At 39.2% G+C, this 20,077-nt stretch overlaps 1 protein-coding gene across 3 annotated transcripts; it reads right to left on the bottom strand.

Annotated features, from left to right (window-relative positions):
* Window positions 1-2,278: 2,278 nt before the first annotated feature.
* ube2d1b (ubiquitin-conjugating enzyme E2D 1b) lies at window positions 2,279-20,033 on the bottom strand. Of its 3 annotated transcripts, none has more exons than XM_029456215.1 (7): window positions 19,914-20,033; window positions 10,860-10,923; window positions 10,128-10,159; window positions 6,192-6,269; window positions 5,498-5,603; window positions 3,471-3,564; window positions 2,279-3,382 (listed from the first exon to the last, which is right to left on the bottom strand). In XM_029456215.1, the coding sequence occupies exons 3-7, from the start codon at window positions 10,134-10,136 to the stop codon at window positions 3,337-3,339; spliced, it is 333 nt and encodes a 110-aa protein (XP_029312075.1). In that variant the 5' UTR covers window positions 10,137-10,159; window positions 10,860-10,923; window positions 19,914-20,033; the 3' UTR covers window positions 2,279-3,336. The 3 variants fall into 3 exon arrangements, with proteins under 3 accessions (XP_029312075.1, XP_029312076.1, XP_029312073.1); XM_029456216.1 differs by having other exon boundaries at window positions 19,842-19,929; XM_029456213.1 differs by lacking the exon at window positions 19,914-20,033 and adding an exon at window positions 12,316-12,525.
* Window positions 20,034-20,077: the final 44 nt, after the last annotated feature.

The raw sequence follows: 20,077 nt of genomic DNA, 5'->3' as shown, positions 1-20,077 counted from the left end.
GAAACCAAGCCAGTCTAGACGCCACCCTGTCAGCTTCAAGTCTGCTCCTCAGCCTGAGTCTTCGCTGCCCAGCTCCTCGGCCAACACCAAGCAAGTTCGAGTCCCTGCGTCACCTGACGCCTGACCCTGCTGAGCGGCGGCAGTTCCCTGTTTCGGTGTACCCTGCTGAGTTACAGCAGACCCCTGTTTTTGAATTGTAGCAGACTCTGCTTTCCCCTGCCGAGCTGCAACAGTTCCCAGTGCCTCCTGCAGTAGAGAGCTCAGTGGATGGATACAGAAAAGTAGGGCAGTTACTCTAGGAGAGCTGGACAGGGCCGTAGAAGGTCCTTAGCCCATCAGCAGGACCGGTATCTGTTCCTTTGTGCAAAAAGGAACACGATGAGCACTGCCAGAGCCCCACAAAATGGCCTCCAGCAGGCCACTGGTGTGAATGTCTCTGACCAAATAATCAGAAACAGACTTCACGAGGGTGGCCTGAGAGACCGACGGTCTCTAGTGGGCCCTGTGCTCACTGCCCGGCACCGTGGAGCTCGATTGGCATTTGCCATAGAACACCAGAAATGGCAGGTCCGCCACTGGCGCCCTGTGCTTTTCACAGATGAGAGCAGGTTCACCCTGAGCACAAGTGACAGACATGAAAGAGTCTGGTGAAGCCGTCGAGAACGTTATGCTGCCTGTAACATCGTTCAGCATGACCGGTTTGGTGGTGGGTCAGTGATGGTCTGGGGAGGCATATCCATGGAGGGACGCACAGACCTCTACAGGCTAGACAACAGCATCCTGACTGCCATTAGGTATCGGGATGAAATCCTTGGACCCAATGTCAGACCCTACGCTGGTGCAGTGGGTCCTGGGTTCCTCCTGTTACACGACAATGTACCTCATGTGGCGAGAGTATGCAGGCAGTTCCTGGAGGATGAAGGAATTGATACCATTGACTGGCCGCCACGCTTGCCTGACCTTAATCCACTAGAACTCCTGTGGGACATTATGTTTCGGTCCATCCGACGCCGCCAGGTTGCACCTCAGACTGTCCAGGAGCTCAGTGATGCCCTGGTCCAGGTCTGGGAGGAGATACCCCAGGACACCATCCATCGTCTCATTAGGAGCCCCGACATTACTGAGTACCATTTTGAGTTGCTGCAATGGAATTTCAGCAAAATGGATGAGCCTGCCGCATCATTTTTTCACTTTGATTTTCGGGTGTCTTTGAATTCAGCCCTCTATAGGTTGATCATTTTCATTTCCATCAAACGATGTGGCATCCTTTCGTTCCTAACACATTACCCAGTCCATATCAGTACAGATATCCTGCATTATTTTTATTCCCATTGAAATCTGATGTGGTTTCAAAGTGTTCCTTTAATTCTTTTGAGCAGTGTAAATAAATAAAGTATAATAATACTTATGATTTGTATATTTGTTCTGGCATACAATTGAAATGTAGGGTAACATTTCATGATAACCATGATTAATCCATGGTAAATTGATAGTTAATTAAACTTTAGAGAAGTTATTTTACTGTTTAAAAACAATGAAATGATAATTAATGTTTAGTAATGTTATAAGTGATGTTATTTTAACAGTTTATTGTTGCACACATAACATTAAATTTGTAACTTGTAAACCATCTATAAACATTGTTTGGATGGAAATTATAAAGTTGAAACTAATGATTATAATACTTTGTTAAATGGTTAATAAATACTTTGCGTCTATAAACATATAATTTGATCATTGAATTATTTGTAAACAATAAAATAACTATTAACTAAAGTTAATGTATCAATGATGGTTATCATGAAGTGTTATCATGTAGTTTGGTGTGTGAAACCCTTTGCATGTCCACCTGAGGAGATGAAATAATAATGGTACTGACACCATTATTTCAGATGTGTTTAAATGTTACATGTTCTTGAGATAAGACGCAGGTGGGCTAAATGTGTAACAGAAAGACAGAGGGGTACAGAGGGGTGAAGAGAAGGTGGAATATTGCACGTGACGCTACGTGTCTGTAAATTATAAATAAGTAACTCCAAACTCTGCTTTGTGACTTAATGACCCTACATTTTCTAGCAAGCTCATCCGAACCCGCGGGTTGTGAGTAGATCCCGACCCGCGCATCACTACTGCTTACCATAGACTAGGTAATAATTACAACTGACTTAACCATATTAATACCCAACAATATGATCGCTAAATTAGAAAATCACAAAATAAAAAGTATAGTATAGTATAGTACATTAAGCTCTGTGATAAAAACCATAAAGTCATGATAAAAACTGTAACTTTCTTTAATTCAGTACAAAAGGTGCCACACAGGACTCAAAGACACAAGTGAGAAACTGTTTACACAGGAACAGAAAATTGGATTTGTACCATTTCTATAGCATAGATAAAGACATACTGGAGGTCAAACAGAAGAACACATTTAACCCTTCAGTATAGGTTTCATTGGGTTAAAAACCTGATCTTTGCCTGTGTAAATCCAACCAAAGAGCCAACGTCACGGCTATTCTCAGGGGAAAAGACTACATAATTTTAATGAAATATCCCAGAGGATTTTAACACTATACAATTAATAACAATAATAATAATAATAATAATAATAATAGGAAGAAGAACACAGTAATATGTGACTTGATTTGTAATTGCTCCCATTTCCAGGGAAACAGCAACAGTACATTGTTTCATTCCACTACGTCTGCTACAAAATGCAAAAGAACTACAAAAAAACCTCAATCACCCACTACATGACTCGTGTCAAAATGAGGGGCTTACATATTTGGCATTCACACTTCCACATTTCCATGGTTCAGTGTGTTCTTCGCTGGCAGCTGATAGCCGCAGCAGGGACTGAACCTGGGCCTTTCCAGTTGTGGAGCAGCTTGTCGAACATGTATGCGATCCTGCTGCACGATTACTCAGCTCCTCTGAAAAAGGCTTGTTGCTGAACAGAATATGTTGGGATTCATGTCCCACAATCAACTAAGTTTACTTCAAAAATGAAGAATGCTGGTAAGCAATTTGTAATAAACGTGTTATAAATAAAAGTTATGTGATGCAAGAACAACATGCCAAACTTCTTTGAAACGTCACAGTATCCATAAAGTGACCAGAGGCAATCTTTCTCATCTGGTCAAAGTAAAATCCTCTGCTTCCTTTCAAACACGAAGAATGTACAGTATATGTCATGGATTAATGATAATGTTAATGACAGTTCAGTTTGATGGAGGTTACCTAAGATTACTTAATGATTCCATACTATAATTTACAGTGTGTTGTGACTTTAGAAAAGGAACATTTTCAGCATGTTTTTCTTCATCTGTTTTTTCTTTACATGGCGTACTTTTGGGTCCAATCTTTTGCTAGTTTGTTGTATCTGAGGAGAGGAAAGAATAGAGAGAAGTAAGTGGATAATAACCATTGACAACATTGGTATTGATATTAGTAGACAATAAAGCACTCACTTGTCTTTGTCGTTCTTGTACATGTGTGCTATGTCTGGAACTAAGGGGTCGTCTGGGTTTGGATCACAAAGCAATGAACATATGGACAATAAAACTGTAATCAAAAGGAATTGAAAATATGAAATTAGTTATCAGGTAGATAAAGGCTGTTTAAAATGAGGTTACCCCCAATAGATCCCTACTTATAGACAGGAGGAGTGATGAGTTCTGCGTCATGTCAGCAAAGCATAAGAGAGTATGCTGTACAAAACTAAAGATTTACAATCTAGAACTGCATTCTAGAACAGCACAGCATTCTAAAACAGCACAGCATTCTAGAACAGCACAGCATTTTAAAACAGCACAGCATTCTAGAACAGCACAGCATTCTAAAACAGCACTGCATTCTAGAACAGCACAGCATTCTAAAACAGCACAGCATTCTAGAACAGCACAGCATTCTAAAACAGCACAGCATTCTAGAACAGCACAGCATTCTAAAACAGCACAGCATTCTAGAACAGCACTGCATTCTAAAACAGCACTGCATTCTAGAACAGCACTGCATTCTAAAACAGCACTGCATTCTAGAACAGCACTGCATTCTAGAACAGCACAGCATTCTAGAACAGCACAGCATTCTAAAACAGCACAACATTCTAAAACAGCACAGCATTCTAGAACAGCACAGCATTCTAAAACAGCACTGCATTCTAGAACAGCACAGCATTCTAAAACAGCACAGCATTCTAGAACAGCACAGCATTCTAGAACAGCACAGCATTCTAAAACAGCACAGCATTCTAGAACAGCACAGCATTCTAAAACAGCACTGCATTCTAGAACAGCACAGCATTCTAAAACAGCACAACATTCTAAAACAGCACAGCATTCTAGAACAGCACAGCATTCTAGAACAGCACAGCATTCTAAAACAGCACAACATTCTAAAACAGCACAACATTCTAAAACAGCACAGCATTCTAGAACAGCACTGCATTCTAAAACAGCACAGCATTCTAAAACAGCACAACATTCTAAAACAGCACAGCATTCTAGAACAGCACTGCATTCTAAAACAGCACAGCATTCTAGAACAGCACTGCATTCTAAAACAGCACAACATTCTAGAACAGCACAGCATTCTAAAACAGCACTGCATTCTAGAACAGCACAGCATTCTAAAACAGCACTGCATTCTAAAACAGCACAGCATTCTAAAACAGCACAGCATTCTAAAACAGCACTGCATTCTAAAACAGCACAACATTCTAGAACAGCACTGCATTCTAAAACAGCACAGCATTCTAAAACAGCACAGCATTCTAGAACAGCACAGCATTCTAAAACAGCACAACATTCTAGAACAGCACAGCATTCTAAAACAGCACAACATTCTAAAACAGCACAGCATTCTAAAACAGCACAGCATTCTAAAACAGCACTGCATTCTAGAACAGCACAGCATTCTAAAACAGCACTGCATTCTAGAACAGCACAGCATTCTAAAACATCACTGCATTCTAAAACAGCACAACATTCTAGAACAGCACAACATTCTAGAACAGCACTGCATTCATTAGTTATTACCACAAGAGACACAAACAAAGCAAACACTGTGGCATTTGTGCATTGAAGAGTCTATGAAAAGTATTATGTTGATCAATAACAGAGACGTTTTCAAATTGACATTGAGAGAGAGAGAGAGAAAAGGGTAAAATTTGACCATAAATCCAAATGAACAATTTCCCCCAAATGAATACATGCTTTAACATTTTAGAATGAAACTCTAAGCATGCAGGTGAAAATGGATTCCAGTGTATTATTGAATTGCTCTTCCACAACAGTTTATTCAAGTTTAATGAAATTTGACATGATTTCAGATAAAGAGTCTTTAAATTATAGTATTATAGGTACATTTTCGAGGCTACGTCATAGGGTGACTTCACAGCCAACAATACAATGAAATACAGATAATGTGATAAGATAACAGAAGACACAAGATCAAAAATAATGACATAGTGGGGTTGCTTTTGCAGTGTAATTACCTTTAGACACGGTTAGCGCTGGAGACCATTGTGACCGTAGAATATCCAAACAGATACTCCCATTGCTGTTAATATTTGGGTGATAAATCTTAGTTGTAAATGCTACCTGTAAAAAACAAAGTCACAAAGGTCTGTATTATCAGAGAAGATGCACTTACAGTACATTGTTACTGTAATGGTGTTATTATTAGATAGTGGTAATCTGTCTATACCACTGCTGAATGAAGTGAGGAAGGTTGGGTGCAAAATTGTTGTGAACACAAACAAAAAGAAACCTGCTGTGAATGGGACAATAGTGTGCATACTCAAAATCTGCTAAGAATCTGTATGTAGTATGGAACTATGAAGAAATTCAGAGGTTCAGGAACTTTATTCTATCTTTTTGAAACAGAAAAAACATTGTTATTTATGAAAAAAATATATTTTTAATTTGATAAGATAAGCCATTGTGTTAGCAAGAGGTCATGGTACAAACTTGATAAAACACTCCAACTTTGTATGTTTCATGATTGTAATGGATTTTGGAAGAAAAGCACACATTACAATCATGGAATATACAACTTGTCAGGAATGATCTTTTACATAATTTATGAAATAGGAGACTTTTACAGATGTTTTTTCTGACTGCACAACGACCACAATAAATTCCACAATATGACAGACCAAAGCTTTGAGTAACCAAACCAGTTCTTACCTTTGGAGGCTTGAATGGGTAGTCAGTGGGGAAGTGGATTGTGAGAAAGAAAACTCCTCCTTGGTAAGGACTGTCACCCTGAAATTCAGACATGTGAGACAATGCTGTCAGCGGAACATAACAAAGCTGGCAACCAACTTGGTTGTTAATAACCAGCTGATTATGAGTATGAGTGTGTCCACATTGTAAAGTAAAGTTCATAATTATAAGCCAATAGCACACAATGCTGACAAATCAAGAGCCGTAACATAAATGTAATTTTAGAGCAACTCCCTCTGGGAAATGATGGCCTTGCAGCAGCAGAAAGTAATAGACAGCAGAGTCAAATATTTAGACTATAAACACACAACTAGAATAGAATAAAATAGCACGCAAAACAAATACTGGACACAATACATATCCTATATATAATAGGTATAACAAGTTGTCATTTGTGTTGTGATTGGTTGCCAAGCTTCAAGAGGGTGGGTCATATCTAATGTGCTTCATAGATTACAATGGTGATCAATTCCAGTTAAAGGTTAGCAGCTATGAGAAACCACATGGTTACCAAATTTGCTTATTTGACTTTATGGTACAGCTCTCATTAGAATGTCTGGATTTCTTATTAATGAACATCAGCAGCAACAGTGCTTCCCTTATGCAGAATCTACTTCAGAGGCTAGACCAAATACATTTGCCTCCACTTAAGGATGTTTTGTTATCCCTATCAACACTTATGGATTTCAACAGAATGTGTTGGAATTGTGTTCCTGTGTTAAACTGGTTCTTACTCACATACAGTATTTAACATTTTACAGTCTGTTTTATATTATTCTATTTTATTTGTATATATATTCTACTTATTCCTGCATTTTATTTGCACCATTATGTCTCTTGCACTATTTTTATTGCACTATTTTATTACTTTATTTAATGTATGTCTTAGGTATACTGTATGTTGCATTGTTGGAGGAGCTGGGACTTTTCATTGCCAACAACTACGCTCTAGCTTTTGTGCATATGACAATAAAGACTTTCAATCTTGAATCTTTGAGGCTTAAATTTTAACATTCAATATGCACCCATTGTATCTGGTCACAAATATTCCATAATACAGTACTTCTTTTAAAGTCTATTTTATCTGAGAAGCTGTCAATAGCTTCATCCCATACCATACCTTGTGTTACACCAGTGTTTTTTTTTACAACTCACTTTTCACATTGACAGGTGCTCTTTTATAAAATAAAATAAACACTTATGATATTGATCTAATTTATGTGCACATTTCAGTTTGTACTGTCTACTTTGCGCATTCACATTCTCTCCTTCGCTCCGTTTTGCGAAGGGCGGGACTTCGCACCTGACGCACACGCCTACAGAGCGGAAGAAAGGAGAGGCGAGAACTAAATAGAAACCACAGAGAGCACAGCCTTTCTTAGGACCACCGTAACAGATGAAGAGTGTGGTAGCCCTGAGGGCTCGCACCGGGCACAAGAGTTTTTGACCTTTCTTCCCTGTCTCTTAAGAGGGGGTCAAACTATTCCAACTGGATAGGATGATTCCGATGTGAGCGTTCCAGCACCTGAGGGAGGAACGTTGGATTTGGCCAAAAAAGTGACACCAGAACCATCTGAATTCCACCTCAAACACAAATTCTTCACAGAGCAGGCCTACAGCTCGCCTACATACAAGTGATGTCAAGGACAAAAGCAGTTTTGTCCTTGACAGCTCTGCCTGTTCCAAGGGTTCAAAGGGAGGCAAGCATAGGGCGTCCAACACCGGGGGCAGGTCCCATGTAGGGGCTCAGGGGGTGCAACCTCAGAGCTCTCTTTAAGAAGAGGGATACCACCCTGTGGCTCCCCACTGTGTCGTTATCAACCCTAGTATGTCGCGATGAAATAGCAGCCACTTACACCCTGATGGTAGGAGACCGGCCACCATCTAGGAGGGACTGCAGAAACTCAAGGATAGTAGGCACAGAGCAAAGAAAACAGCTTCCACCTGTTCTTGTACTGCAGACAAGTAGACAGTGCTCTAGCATTCAGAATAATAATTGTTTGTCCATTTCTCCTGGAAAATGCGACATTCCGCATCCACCTTTCTCTTTTTTACACTCTCCATGCTGCGTTCGCTGATGTCAATGACCGTCTCGTTTAATATTGAAGTTTTTTGACATGACGTGATGACAAGTTCCGCTCGTGTTGTGTTTTATTGGTTTTACTCTATTGCTGACTAGATTTGGATTTCTTTTTATGGAGTTAATTTTTTGCGTGTGTTTATGAATTACCTCGAGGGCCGGATAAAATGGTCTGGAGGTTCCCCATCCCTGCTATAAAACAAACGCCCCCCAAAAACACATAAATGCCCCCCTTTCTAAAATATTACTTCTATCTCTGAACGTCCCCATGGGGGGCGTTACCGCCCCCGTTGAGAACCCCTGCTTTAAGGGAAGCAATGGTAGGCTCAGTAGCTGGCATGTGGTCAAGGCCAACTTTTGCCGCATCCTGCATGGCTGCCAGGGTTCGGCCATCAGGTGTAAGACGGGAGAGAGCCCTTGTGTCCCTCCAGCACGCATGCAACTCCCTCAGATATGGAGCCGTCTTCCCTTTGAGGAGCAACGAGCCGAGGAACAGGAGCTAGGCCCGGAGGCACAGGAGGGCTCCTTCTAGTCGTACTCATTAAATTGAGTAGCTGAAGCTGCCGTCGAGACAATATCCTCCTCTGGAACGAAATCAGGTATGGGTGGATTGGGTGCAGCAGCATTCTCTGTACCAGCACCAGAATGGAGAGCAAGGAGGAGTGACTTCAACTGGGCCAGCTCAGCAGTTATCAGGTCCACCCTAGAAGACAGCTTGTCAGACTTTTTCTTGGGCGGAGCAGTCTCTGCGGCCTGACGCCTAGAATGGTAGGTTGGGCTGGAGTCAACTACTCAGACAAGGGGAGGCCAGTTTCACCCATCAGCTCCACCTCGGCCAGCCTAGCACGAGGCATGATGATGCAATTCATGCACTGGTCCTCCGAGAGGAGAGCTAAACATAGCGACAGCAGCAGAGAAAACTCACCAGTTGCTGCGGGCTGTTACGTCACTCATAAGTGACAGCACTCCGCTGACTTGTCGAAAACTAAGCCAGAAAGCAGTATATGCAGTGAGAGGGGAGCTCGTCGCAGCCTATGTAGGGCGAGTAACCTGCAACTGCAACTAATGCGATCACGTAGCTGCAAGCAACAAACTTTGAGTCATTAATAATATTTTATGTAGCTCAAGCTAATGCTCTGCGAGTAATAGCCTACGTGTAGCGAGAAGATGAATTAGGACTGATCTCGTCGATGACAACAGAACTTATACATGACCGGGGTCATCCAGGTTCTCATGTGACTTTGTTGATATAAATACTCGACCTGCGCATGCGCGACACAGAAGATATTCAATGTTAAGCACTGCCTTTAGTGCTCAGTAAGGATACAATAGAACTGCATTGAGCCAAAGTAAAAGGAGGGGATTCAAAACTATTAAAGTAAATGCAAATGTGGTCCAAACAAATCCCTACTGTGCAGTGTTTCCCTTACCGTTGTCTTGGAGGGGCGCTGCACTCCTCCATTTTTTTTAAAATTCACAACTCACTTTTCACATTGACAGGTGCTCTTTTATTAAATAAACTAAACGCTTATGTTATTGATCTAATGTATTTGCACGTTTCAGTTGTACTGTCTACTTTGCGCATTCACATTCTCTCCTTCGCTCCGCTTTACGAAGGGCAGGGCTTCGCAGCTGACACACACACTCGTGCGCACACACCTACAGTAAACCAGTAAACCTAGGGGAAACGCTGCTCTGGTCTTAAAGGCCTATGTCAAGCAATGGTAAACAAGTTCCAATAGCTACTATTAAGAGACCAATGAAGCACAAGTGTGTATAAGAGGAATGAAAGTCTTAAGTGATGGTGTGATACTCACCGGACCCATTATGGTTGCCTGCCAATGAAACACTAAAAGCAATTAAGGGAGAAATAGAGAGAAAGAGGAGAATGTAATCTCTACACGTCACAGACACAATGTTCATCATCCATCAGATACAACGCACTGTGTCTAAAGAAGCTCTTACCTCTACCCAGCTTTCTCCATGTTAGGTACAGGTGAAGCTAGCCTTACTACTGTAACTTTAATGAAGTAACGTACTGTAAATCACAGCTGGTGGTGTTATTTTTGCAATTTCCACACCGAAAACACTGCAAATGTAAACTCCATACATGTCACACTAAAAATCTAAGTTTTACTGGTGGCATACAATAACTAAGGGGGCAAAGTTTAGGGGGGTTTAATGGATTAACACACTAGCACCTTCAGGCAGAGAACTTCCTTGCATACACTGCAGTCACACTAAAGTAGGGCAGAATTTTCCAACAATGGCTAGAATAATGGGTATGTGTACAATTTGGTACACTCAATTACACTCAAAGTAATTTCTGACATTGTTAGTGGTGTCTCAGTTAGCTGAAGCTGTGACATGCTGGATTGGAATCTGGACTGGAATCTACAATCCTACAATTAATTGGTTTGTTTGTCGGTGGAACATTTTCTATAGAGAAAGACATTTATGGCCCGATTTCCTACAATAACACAAATTGACCATAAAACTGCCACAAGAAGCTGGAATACACTCAGGTGAAAAATTGCATGTGTACTCACAGTCATCTCCCACTGGTCCAGCAGAGCACTGTGCTGGAGGGTCTCTCTGCAGGTCATGCAGCTCCTGCTCAATGCAACAGAAATACAGTTATTCAGCTAAACGGGACTTGATCAAATCTAATACTCCTTTTCTTTAATTGAGTATTAACTTGCAATGACATCTGAGTCTAACTTTGTGGGCACTACTTTAATGGTGTATCCTGTTTGTCCTGTTAATGATTGAAGTTTGATTTTATGCAAGTGACATTACTCACTTTATGACTATCGATGATACAGTTTTTTTCAGGAAAGACATCAGATAGCAATCTTAACTCAAGGTCAACTGGCTTTTTTGTCTAACTTCTGGTTCCATGGTGAACTTCCACGTAAATAAAATTGCTTATTTTTCTCCAAGTGAAGTGTGGTTAAGTTTGTGAATAAGAAAAAAATGTTTTTAGTAAAAGAACAGGTTTAGCAAAGTAAGGTATCTGTACTGACAAAGCATTTAATTAAGAAGCAATACAACAAATTGGAAGGTTATTCATTGTAAGATTTCAAATGAAAGTAAAATAGTTAAGATAAAGGTTTTAATTAACAAAAATCAGCCGAATCAGCAGGGTAAAGGGTGCACAACAATTTGGATGTGGTGGGTAAGAAATGTATTAGCTACATATGGATATTGGCCTTTATCAGTTTTCAGAGTGCCACTTCATCAGCAAACATCACTTCTTTATGTTGGCAAATAACTTGTCCCAGGGGGCATGCACCTCGGCACTCAGGTTACTTTCTGGTTGGAAAGGAATGGCATTAAGGAGCAGCTATACCTATGTTAAAGCTTTTATTAAGAGGTTAAGTCATGAAGTCCACACAAGTCCGCTAATTCCCATCACATAATAATATGTTCCTACTTTCCAATGTAAATTCTGGACGTCATTAGGACTTGAGGTTGTTGAGAGATACCTGACGCTTCCCTGTTGTCTATCCAATTATAATATTCTACTAAGGCAGTTACGCCTGACCGCAGTAACTAAATATCAGAGTAATAAGCAATACAACGGAGAACAGTTGTGGTGGCATAGTGTGTTCAGAAGTAACTTTCTTGGTCAATGCAGTACAAGAGGAAAAGTTCAACAGGGATTGTGTCCAGTTACTTCGACAAGTTTTAAAGAACACACAGTGACAGCTTCGAAAACAGTGACAGATTCGCATGGAGTAGTTACTAAGCTAGCTAAATTGTTAGCGAGCTAGCACGAAACTTTGAAGTTGTCAATGGCTGCTGGAACTGTTTTGGGAAGTGTCAACAAACAAATTATTTCCAAAAACGTAACGAAGTTAGCCACACGTTCCTTCAATGCGGGGATAGTATTGAAATCTCTGTTAATAAACCTTTTTTGTGAAAATGAACTCTTTACGTTAGCCTTTGCTGGGCCAGTTAGCTACCATTAGCTGGCAACCATAGCTAGCCAGTCAAATTTACCTTCTGTATTCTTTTCAATGCCATGTTGACTGATGCAGTTTGCTCCACAACTCACGTCGACTCGCTCTTTATTTGAATTTTAATAATATTGCTGGCGAAGTCAATGGCCGTAGTTTATTCCCTGAATACTTCGACAGCCGGGGATGTGTTTGTGTTTTTATAAAACCTCTTTTGTTTCCGCTTTCTCCTGTTTACGGCATGGATGTATCAAGAGAACGGTTGCTCCTCCAAAGTGGATCATGGGAAACGTAGTTCTGAATTTTGCAATTTTGTGTAACGGGATCAATACATTCATGGGAATCACACTAAAAGTCTAAAATTGTATTGATAATAGTTCCAATAAAGCTCTGTTTCGGATTCGTTTGAAGCCCATTGGAGGTTTCTGTATACTTTGATTGCAAAGTATCCAAAATTAGTGTAGGCCTAACACACATGTAATTAAAGAAAAAAGTCAAAAGATTACTAGGTAATACGAAATCAGTGCTGATTTTCATATTATCCAGGATTTATCCAGCAGCCAATATTTCCTCTAATTTATTATAATTTACCTATATATTTGTCTCAGAAAAGTAGGAGTAGGAAGCTTCAGTATATCGTTTGCCCCACCCCAATGCTCTTATATCCTCCTATGTACAGTATAGTCCCCTTTACATCATAACAAACCATTTTTCAAACACTTTTTTATAAATTGTTCTTGCCATTCATTGGTTTCCCTTAATTTCTCTATAAAGTATGCTGAATTAAGCAGACTGTTAAAACATGTTGTAGTCTTGTATATACACAGTCAACATCAAGTCTGCATTACGTTTTGTCATAGTTACATTGTCATTGCTGTAGTTTAGTTGCAGATTAATTTGAAAAGTCTTCACTTATTTACTCTGCAAACAGAATTCACATTTGAATTTCATGCCTACATGACTACATCGCGTACTTTTAAAAAAGTATATATGGTTTGATGTAGGTTTTGATTGATTTTGAAAACTTGGAAAAACATTGGTTGTGCAAGTGTAATTTTGCTTGTCTCCAGCTGGTGGTGATGAAGATTAGAATTGTTCATGAAGCACGAAACTAAATATGAGAGTGTATCACTCCACTGCAACATCTCTGTCTACACTAGCCAGCATGAAGATATGATAGTATTCATAAGCCTCTAAACTGGTTTCAGGTATTTGCAACAAAAGGATGCACACATATCCATTTACCCACCCTGCACAGATCAACAATCTATCACATTCAAATAATTTGACTTGAGGATACAGGCACAGAAAGAACATCAACATACAGTAATGACTCAGTAAAGTTAGGTTTGTGGTTTTTGGATTCATTTTAGCTTCAGTTCTTTGTTATGTTTTTGAGCCTGTTTATTGCTCGGTTTTGGGAGGTCTGCGGTTTTGTTTTGGGTGCTTTGTTATCACTGCTTTGCATTTATCATTCCAGACAGTTTGTGCCTCTTGTGTTGCCGTAGCCCTGTTCAGTCTTATTTTTTTCCCTGTACACCTGACTTGTATTAGTCTCCTGTAATCATTTCTTGTGTTGTTGCATGCCACACCCTCCTTGTCTCATCGTTAGCCAATTCTCGAGTTTCCCTCCTCATGCCTTACAACACCGAGAGGTTGTGAGTTCAATACCAGGGCTGCCACCATTGTGCCCCTGAGCAAGGCACTTAACCCTGAGTTGCTCCAGGGAGACTGTCCCTGTAGTTAGTTCACTGTAAGTCTCTCTGGATAAGAGCGACTGCTGAATGACTGTAATGTAATGTAATGCCTGTACCTTCCTACTCCAGCCGTTTCTTGTTCTTGTGATTAGTTCTGTACAGTATACATTATTATTACTAACTTCTGAGATTGATACCACCTATTTCCTTTAACTTCACATTTTGTTCACTTACCTACATACACACATACTACCTACATGCATGTATCAGTACGTACTGTACCGGTACATAGTTTACACTACCGTTACACTGTAAATTAGAAAGAATATTCAATTATTTTCAGCATCCAGATGCTAGATATTCTGTAAGAGTGAACGTTGCCATTTGGTTGGTTGACTGACTTTGAACATCCTTAAAAAGGAGATAATTGTAGCTGTGATGTTGTATCCATCTGTTCATAAAACAGACAGAATAAAAGATTACATGTAGTGCAGTGATTCGGTCACTTTCTGGTTTCTGGTGGACATCGCAACATTTGGTTTTCTATTAAGAAAAGAAGCCAAAGTTGTTATATGTCAAATGAAAACAACAAAATACAATAGAAAAAGGTCACAAAAAAAGTCCAGACGCAAAAGTAATAAAGACTATAAATATGATCAAACATCCAATGCCAGTGTTCCATACTCTGTACTACAGAAACATTTATTTTGGTACCAAAAAGTATTTTGGTGCAATACACAGTCCGAATTATCACTAGCTACATACATTTACAATTACCCAAAAAAGAGGGGGGGCCACCAAATTCTACAAAAATCTCCTATTCGCATTGATGAACTTAAATGGCCAACCTCACCTTTCCTGTTATTCCTTGCATACCGTGAAGAAAAGATATATCTTGCAGTAGTTTAATAAGTCATCAGCCTTTAAAGTCATTTTAAGTGGAAAATCAAATGGAGGAAAATCTCTGCATAAACCCAGATCAGGGCAAATGTTGCCTTTAAAAAATTAACCTACTGTATATAAAGTACTGTAGACTTCTGTCAGAGTAAAACTGTCAGTGAGCAATTGATCAATAATTTATATCAACAATCCTCTTTGTAAATATCACTCTGTAAAGAAATGGTGTAAAAGACCACTACCACTACTAAGATACCACGGCATTACCACAGTTTTGCACAGGGAGGTGTGAGCAGATGCTAGATCCCACCAATTATTCGCTAGATCCTTCACACTGTCCCTTTAATCATTCCATTTTCAACATATCAGTTTTATACTTAGTCTACTGGACCCTGTTAGACATGAAATGCCTGTCTCCATTTTGATAAAGTTTGGGCGGACTGTTAAAACGTAGGGATCATTATTGATAACAAAGATGATAAGAATATGGCACATTGAATGCTGGGTCTCTACGTTCAGTTTATAAAATACAGACCGAAATTATGTTCCAAATCAGAGTAGTAATAGTACCATTTGTACATTATGTAAGGCAGATAGGCCTACGGCATAAACACTATCATCATGTTGTTTTGAGCAAGAGAACTGACTGTAAACAGAGCTTCAATCTGTTTACTGATCCCAGAATGTGTGTTTATGGGACTTTAAGAGTGATTGCATAAACCTTCTAAAAGATAAGTGTAATTGTCAGTGCAATTATGGACATGGACCCGTCTGGAATTATGGTAGAGAAGCTCTAAATCTCATATGACAGAGAATTTCTCAGGGGGGATAATTTGATTTCATATAATTTATTTCACATGCATTGTGAAATAAATTTCAGGCCTAAGTCTTCTGTCAGTAAGCAATCAAGGAGTTTGGTCAAAAAACTTTAATAATGTCCCACAGAGTAAAGGTGTGTACATTTAGTCCTGTATCCAGTACACATAGACATCCAATTATCAGTTTGTGAAATTGTGGTTACGTGAAGAGACATAAGCAAAGCAGAATATAAAATTAGTGCAAACTGTTCTGAATAATAAAGGAAATAACCACAATAACAGCAGCTTCTTCTAACAACAATCAGCTACACAATAGTATAAACAATTTCTGCTGGAAACTACACAGTATTATACACAATACTCAAAATGTCGACAAGAAGTATTTCTAGCAATTAAGGGCTCTGCAGTACGTGCCACGTGGTGCATGGACGCCGATAGCGGCAGAAAAGTGTACACAATTACATTATTGCCGTTATCCATTACTACAATACTGTGAATAGTATATTAGTGCGCTGTATGTTTAAGCTATTTTAACTAGCATGAAAGTAACATAAGTATGAACCACCTGTAGTGATAAATAAGGTAAGACTTACTTTCATTTTTATTTAGTTAAATGTTTACAACTTATAAAGTACACTGACAACCTGTTTAGAGCTTCATTAGCCGTTAGTAGGAATATTGGTGGAGCATGCGCAGCCGAGCGACGAGTGACGTCACAGTCCATTGGGTCTGTTTGATTTGTCTCTCGAAACAGCATTTCATCACGTTTTTTTATCTGGGAGAAACCAAGAATAAATCCAATATTCTACTGTTATCTATTAACTATTATAACACTGAGGTTTTATAGTAAGAAAAGGCTGTCTTTGATAATAACAGATTTATTATGGGTCATAAAGCACACCACGTGTAAAATAAATTGTGCAAAGATAGACAAGTGGCAGTCTCCTAAAAATTCTGTTTATATGCAGCTAATTTGTGGTAGTGATTCATGATTCCTTTACAACATCCAGTTTTAATTAAGAGTGACATTCAAATGGCACAGAGAGAGTATCTACAATCTTTTTAAAGGTGGCCTGTGTTGGTATTAAAATTATGAATGGCAACAAGAGTAAAAGGCATCAATAATAATATATAGAATGCACAGACTCACTATAATATTTTACTGATATTCTGGCTGATTGAAGAGAAGAACATCATAAACTCACTGGTCAGAACATATGCTGCTATATGATACTGATATTGAGAGTTGCTTGCTCTCTTAAGAATTACAGACTATGTGTGCTTTATCAAATATCTTTACTTCATGCAGCATGGAGAGAAGATCAAAACAGGACTTTCAGAGTGTCTTGCCTTGCCTGGAGGTAAATATGAGTTTGTCCAGAGGCTGAAGGATCTGTGGTGAACTGACATTTTACAGATAAACATCTGTTAAACTCTGATGAGTTTCATAACATTAGTAGCTGAGGTGGCTGGTATAGGGACAACCCACACAACTAATTATCACAATCCCCCACCGTTGTCTTTAAGCAAATATTACAGATTGGGAAAGGAGCCTACAGTATCAGTAGAATCTAAAACAAAAAGGCACTATAGTTTGCATGCTGTAGACTTGAAAGACCGTCCTACGTGAGGATCATAGTTGTCAAATTTTAGAGTGGGTGAAAAAAACACTGGATCATCAGTATGTCTTTCCTGGGGACCAATTGTTCATTTAGCTGACACTTTTGTGCAACAATCATGAGGGCAACTCAGCATTAGCTTCAAATAGGTGAAATAATTTAAGTGCAGAACAATAGCTTCAAATAAGCCAAACCAATGTAAGTGCAACATACAGAAACAATAGAAAAAAAAATCAACTATTAGCGTAAAATAAACCAAATCAATATAAGTGCTACATACAGAGAACATAATTTCTTTTAAATGTTTTGCTGCAGTCGAAACAGGTGGGTTTACAGTCTGCGACAGAAGGTCTTGGATGGGAGAGCACTTCCCTGGAAGGAAAAGCAATTTGGTCTTGTCAAGGTTGAGCTTCAAGTGGTTTGTGGCTATCCACTGAGAGATGTCAGCCAGACAAGCAGAGATTTGTGTCTCAACTTGGGTTTCAGATTCAGAATTATTCTGCTGCACAAATGCCTTTTAGTATTTCACTTCCTAAGGGGATTCCACCGCCATTTTTGATCCAGTGCCTACTGGAGAAACACTGGCCATTAAATTGCCTTTATTTCTCTCTTTTGAGGCTTGTTGAATATACAGCAAGCCAACTACAAACTGGAACCCCACTTTTGCTTAGGAACCACTGATATTACTCTTAACTCCACTAAAAGGCTGCTGAGATACTGCTGCACCCCAGGAGTCCTTTCCCCCTTTGAGGTTCCACTGTTGGGGTTTCATATCTCTACCATTGTCCATTGTTGTTATAGATCTTGGTCCTAAAAACACATTTCTCACAGTGGACATTTGGCCTTGTCAAACACAGTAACATCTAACATTAATAATGGCAGCATTGAAAGCCACTTCCAGGGTCCTGCTATACATCTTTTTCAGAAAAGACATTTTGATATATATTATAGCAGGAAAAGCACAGGTGTGACATTAGTTATTATGCATTGTATAACATGGAGTACAGGATACTCTGCAGCTTCTACAGGTGCACCATCCAGATGTACCATCCATAGCATTCTGACTGGCTGCATCACGGCCTGGTACAGCAGTTGCACCGCCCTCAACCCTAAGACTCTACAGAGGTTACACTGCTCAACACACACACCAGGACGGAGCTGCCCTCCATGGAGGAGCTCTACACCCAACGGTGTAAGAAGAAGACACACAGGATCATCAAAGACCCCCATCACCCCAGCAACAAACTGTTCTGGTACCGCAGGATCCGGGCCAAGAGCAGCAGACAGGGACAGTTTTATCCCACAGGCCATAAGACTGTTGAGTTAAGTTATTTATTGTGTCATCCAGAACTAATCAGAAATGAAGGACATTTTACTAGTTAACAGAACCCTTTAAAAGGAAGCATTATCAAGATTTACACAGTTGTGTATCCTGACTTTTCTCAGTGCTGATCCCAGCCCTCAACCTGCTAAATAAACAAAAAGTCTCACTAAAAGTCACATGCTCATTCAAAATAAATCCTTAATATGTATATTGGTCGGCATATAACATCACTGTTGAACGAAGATTAACTGCACTCCTTGCTACTAATTGCAGAAATCTACTATTTGTATTTTTTACCACTAGTCTCCATTTCCAAATCCATTCAGCGACAACATTAAGCATCTTCTGTAGATCTTTTTCATCCTACTCAAGTAAGATTTTGTCATCTGCTTAAAGTAGTATACTAAAAATCAAATAAACTACTTTAACTCCCAGATTACAAGATTTAATTTAAATTCATATACAATACCACTAAGGAATAAGGCCACTATCAAACCACTCAAATAGGTCAGAATTGTAGCCAAAGCCCATATAAACTACTAGACTATTCACATAGTGAACAAGTCATTTTACATTTACACTAAGACTGAAAAAAACATTATTCTTCCCCATTTTACTTACATAATCATCATAATAATAACAATAATAATAATAATAATAATACATTTAATGTATATAGCGCTTTTCTAGATCCACAAAGGTGCTTTACAATTTAGAAACATTCCGTACTAGCATAAAACAGACGTATATACAAATTTGTCCACACACAAGATGCAAACAAAAGACTGAACAAAACAAAACAAAACCAGGACAGGGAGTCTAATCTTGTACTATGTTTATGCTGTGAAGCACATTGGGCTGCAATTCTTGTATGAAAGGTGCTATACAAATAAAGCTTATTATTATTATTATTATTACAAATAGTTCTATGCAAACATTTACTATTAAACTGCGCAAACTAAGATAGATATTTTATATTGTCATACAGATGTTAATTAACAACTAAAAGGTTACATTGTATTTGCTATCTTTTACTTAGGATCAAATATACCTGTGTCTAGTCTATACAATGTTAGACATGTTCATGTGACAGTTTTATATATTTACAGGAAGTGGTTTACAAAGTGGCAGAACTTTCACTAAAGTATTTGGAGTTTTATTATTATTTATCTTTGGGGAGATGCTAATACATAACTATGGTTACGAAGACTTACGACAGTTCCTGTTTCTGCCAGAGTGAGGGAAGTTTGTCCCGTAGTTTGCCGCTTTATTTACATCCTACACACCTTGAAGGGAGTCTCATTCAGCTCGAGTTCACTCTGTCACGGAGTTGGAGGGTGTAGTGGCCTGATTGGGATTGAGCCTTCATGTGAAGGTAGGTTTTGCGACAGTAATGGAAAGTGTCGCAAACGTGTGGGAGGCTTTGGGCGCTGTTCGGTTCGTAGAAAGG

The sequence above is a fragment of the Cottoperca gobio genome, chromosome 19, assembly GCF_900634415.1.
Source record: "Cottoperca gobio chromosome 19, fCotGob3.1, whole genome shotgun sequence".
Classification (NCBI taxonomy): Eukaryota; Metazoa; Chordata; class Actinopteri; order Perciformes; family Bovichtidae; genus Cottoperca; species Cottoperca gobio.
Note: the sequence above shows the minus strand (reverse complement) of the source record. Positions and strands in the feature narration are given on the sequence as shown.

What these genes read in the sequence shown, in the direction of transcription:
- ube2d1b (XM_029456213.1), bottom strand. Translation starts at nt 12,339, where the DNA reads ATGGCATTGAAAAGAATACAGAAG. An exon ending in TGGACCAGTGGGAGATGACT is followed by an intron (nt 10,160 to 10,859) that starts GTGAGTACACAT and finishes AATTGCTTTTAG; the next exon opens with TGTTTCATTGGCAGGCAACC. An exon ending in AGGCAACCATAATGGGTCCG is followed by an intron (nt 6,270 to 10,127) that starts GTGAGTATCACA and finishes TCTGAATTTCAG; the next exon opens with GGTGACAGTCCTTACCAAGG.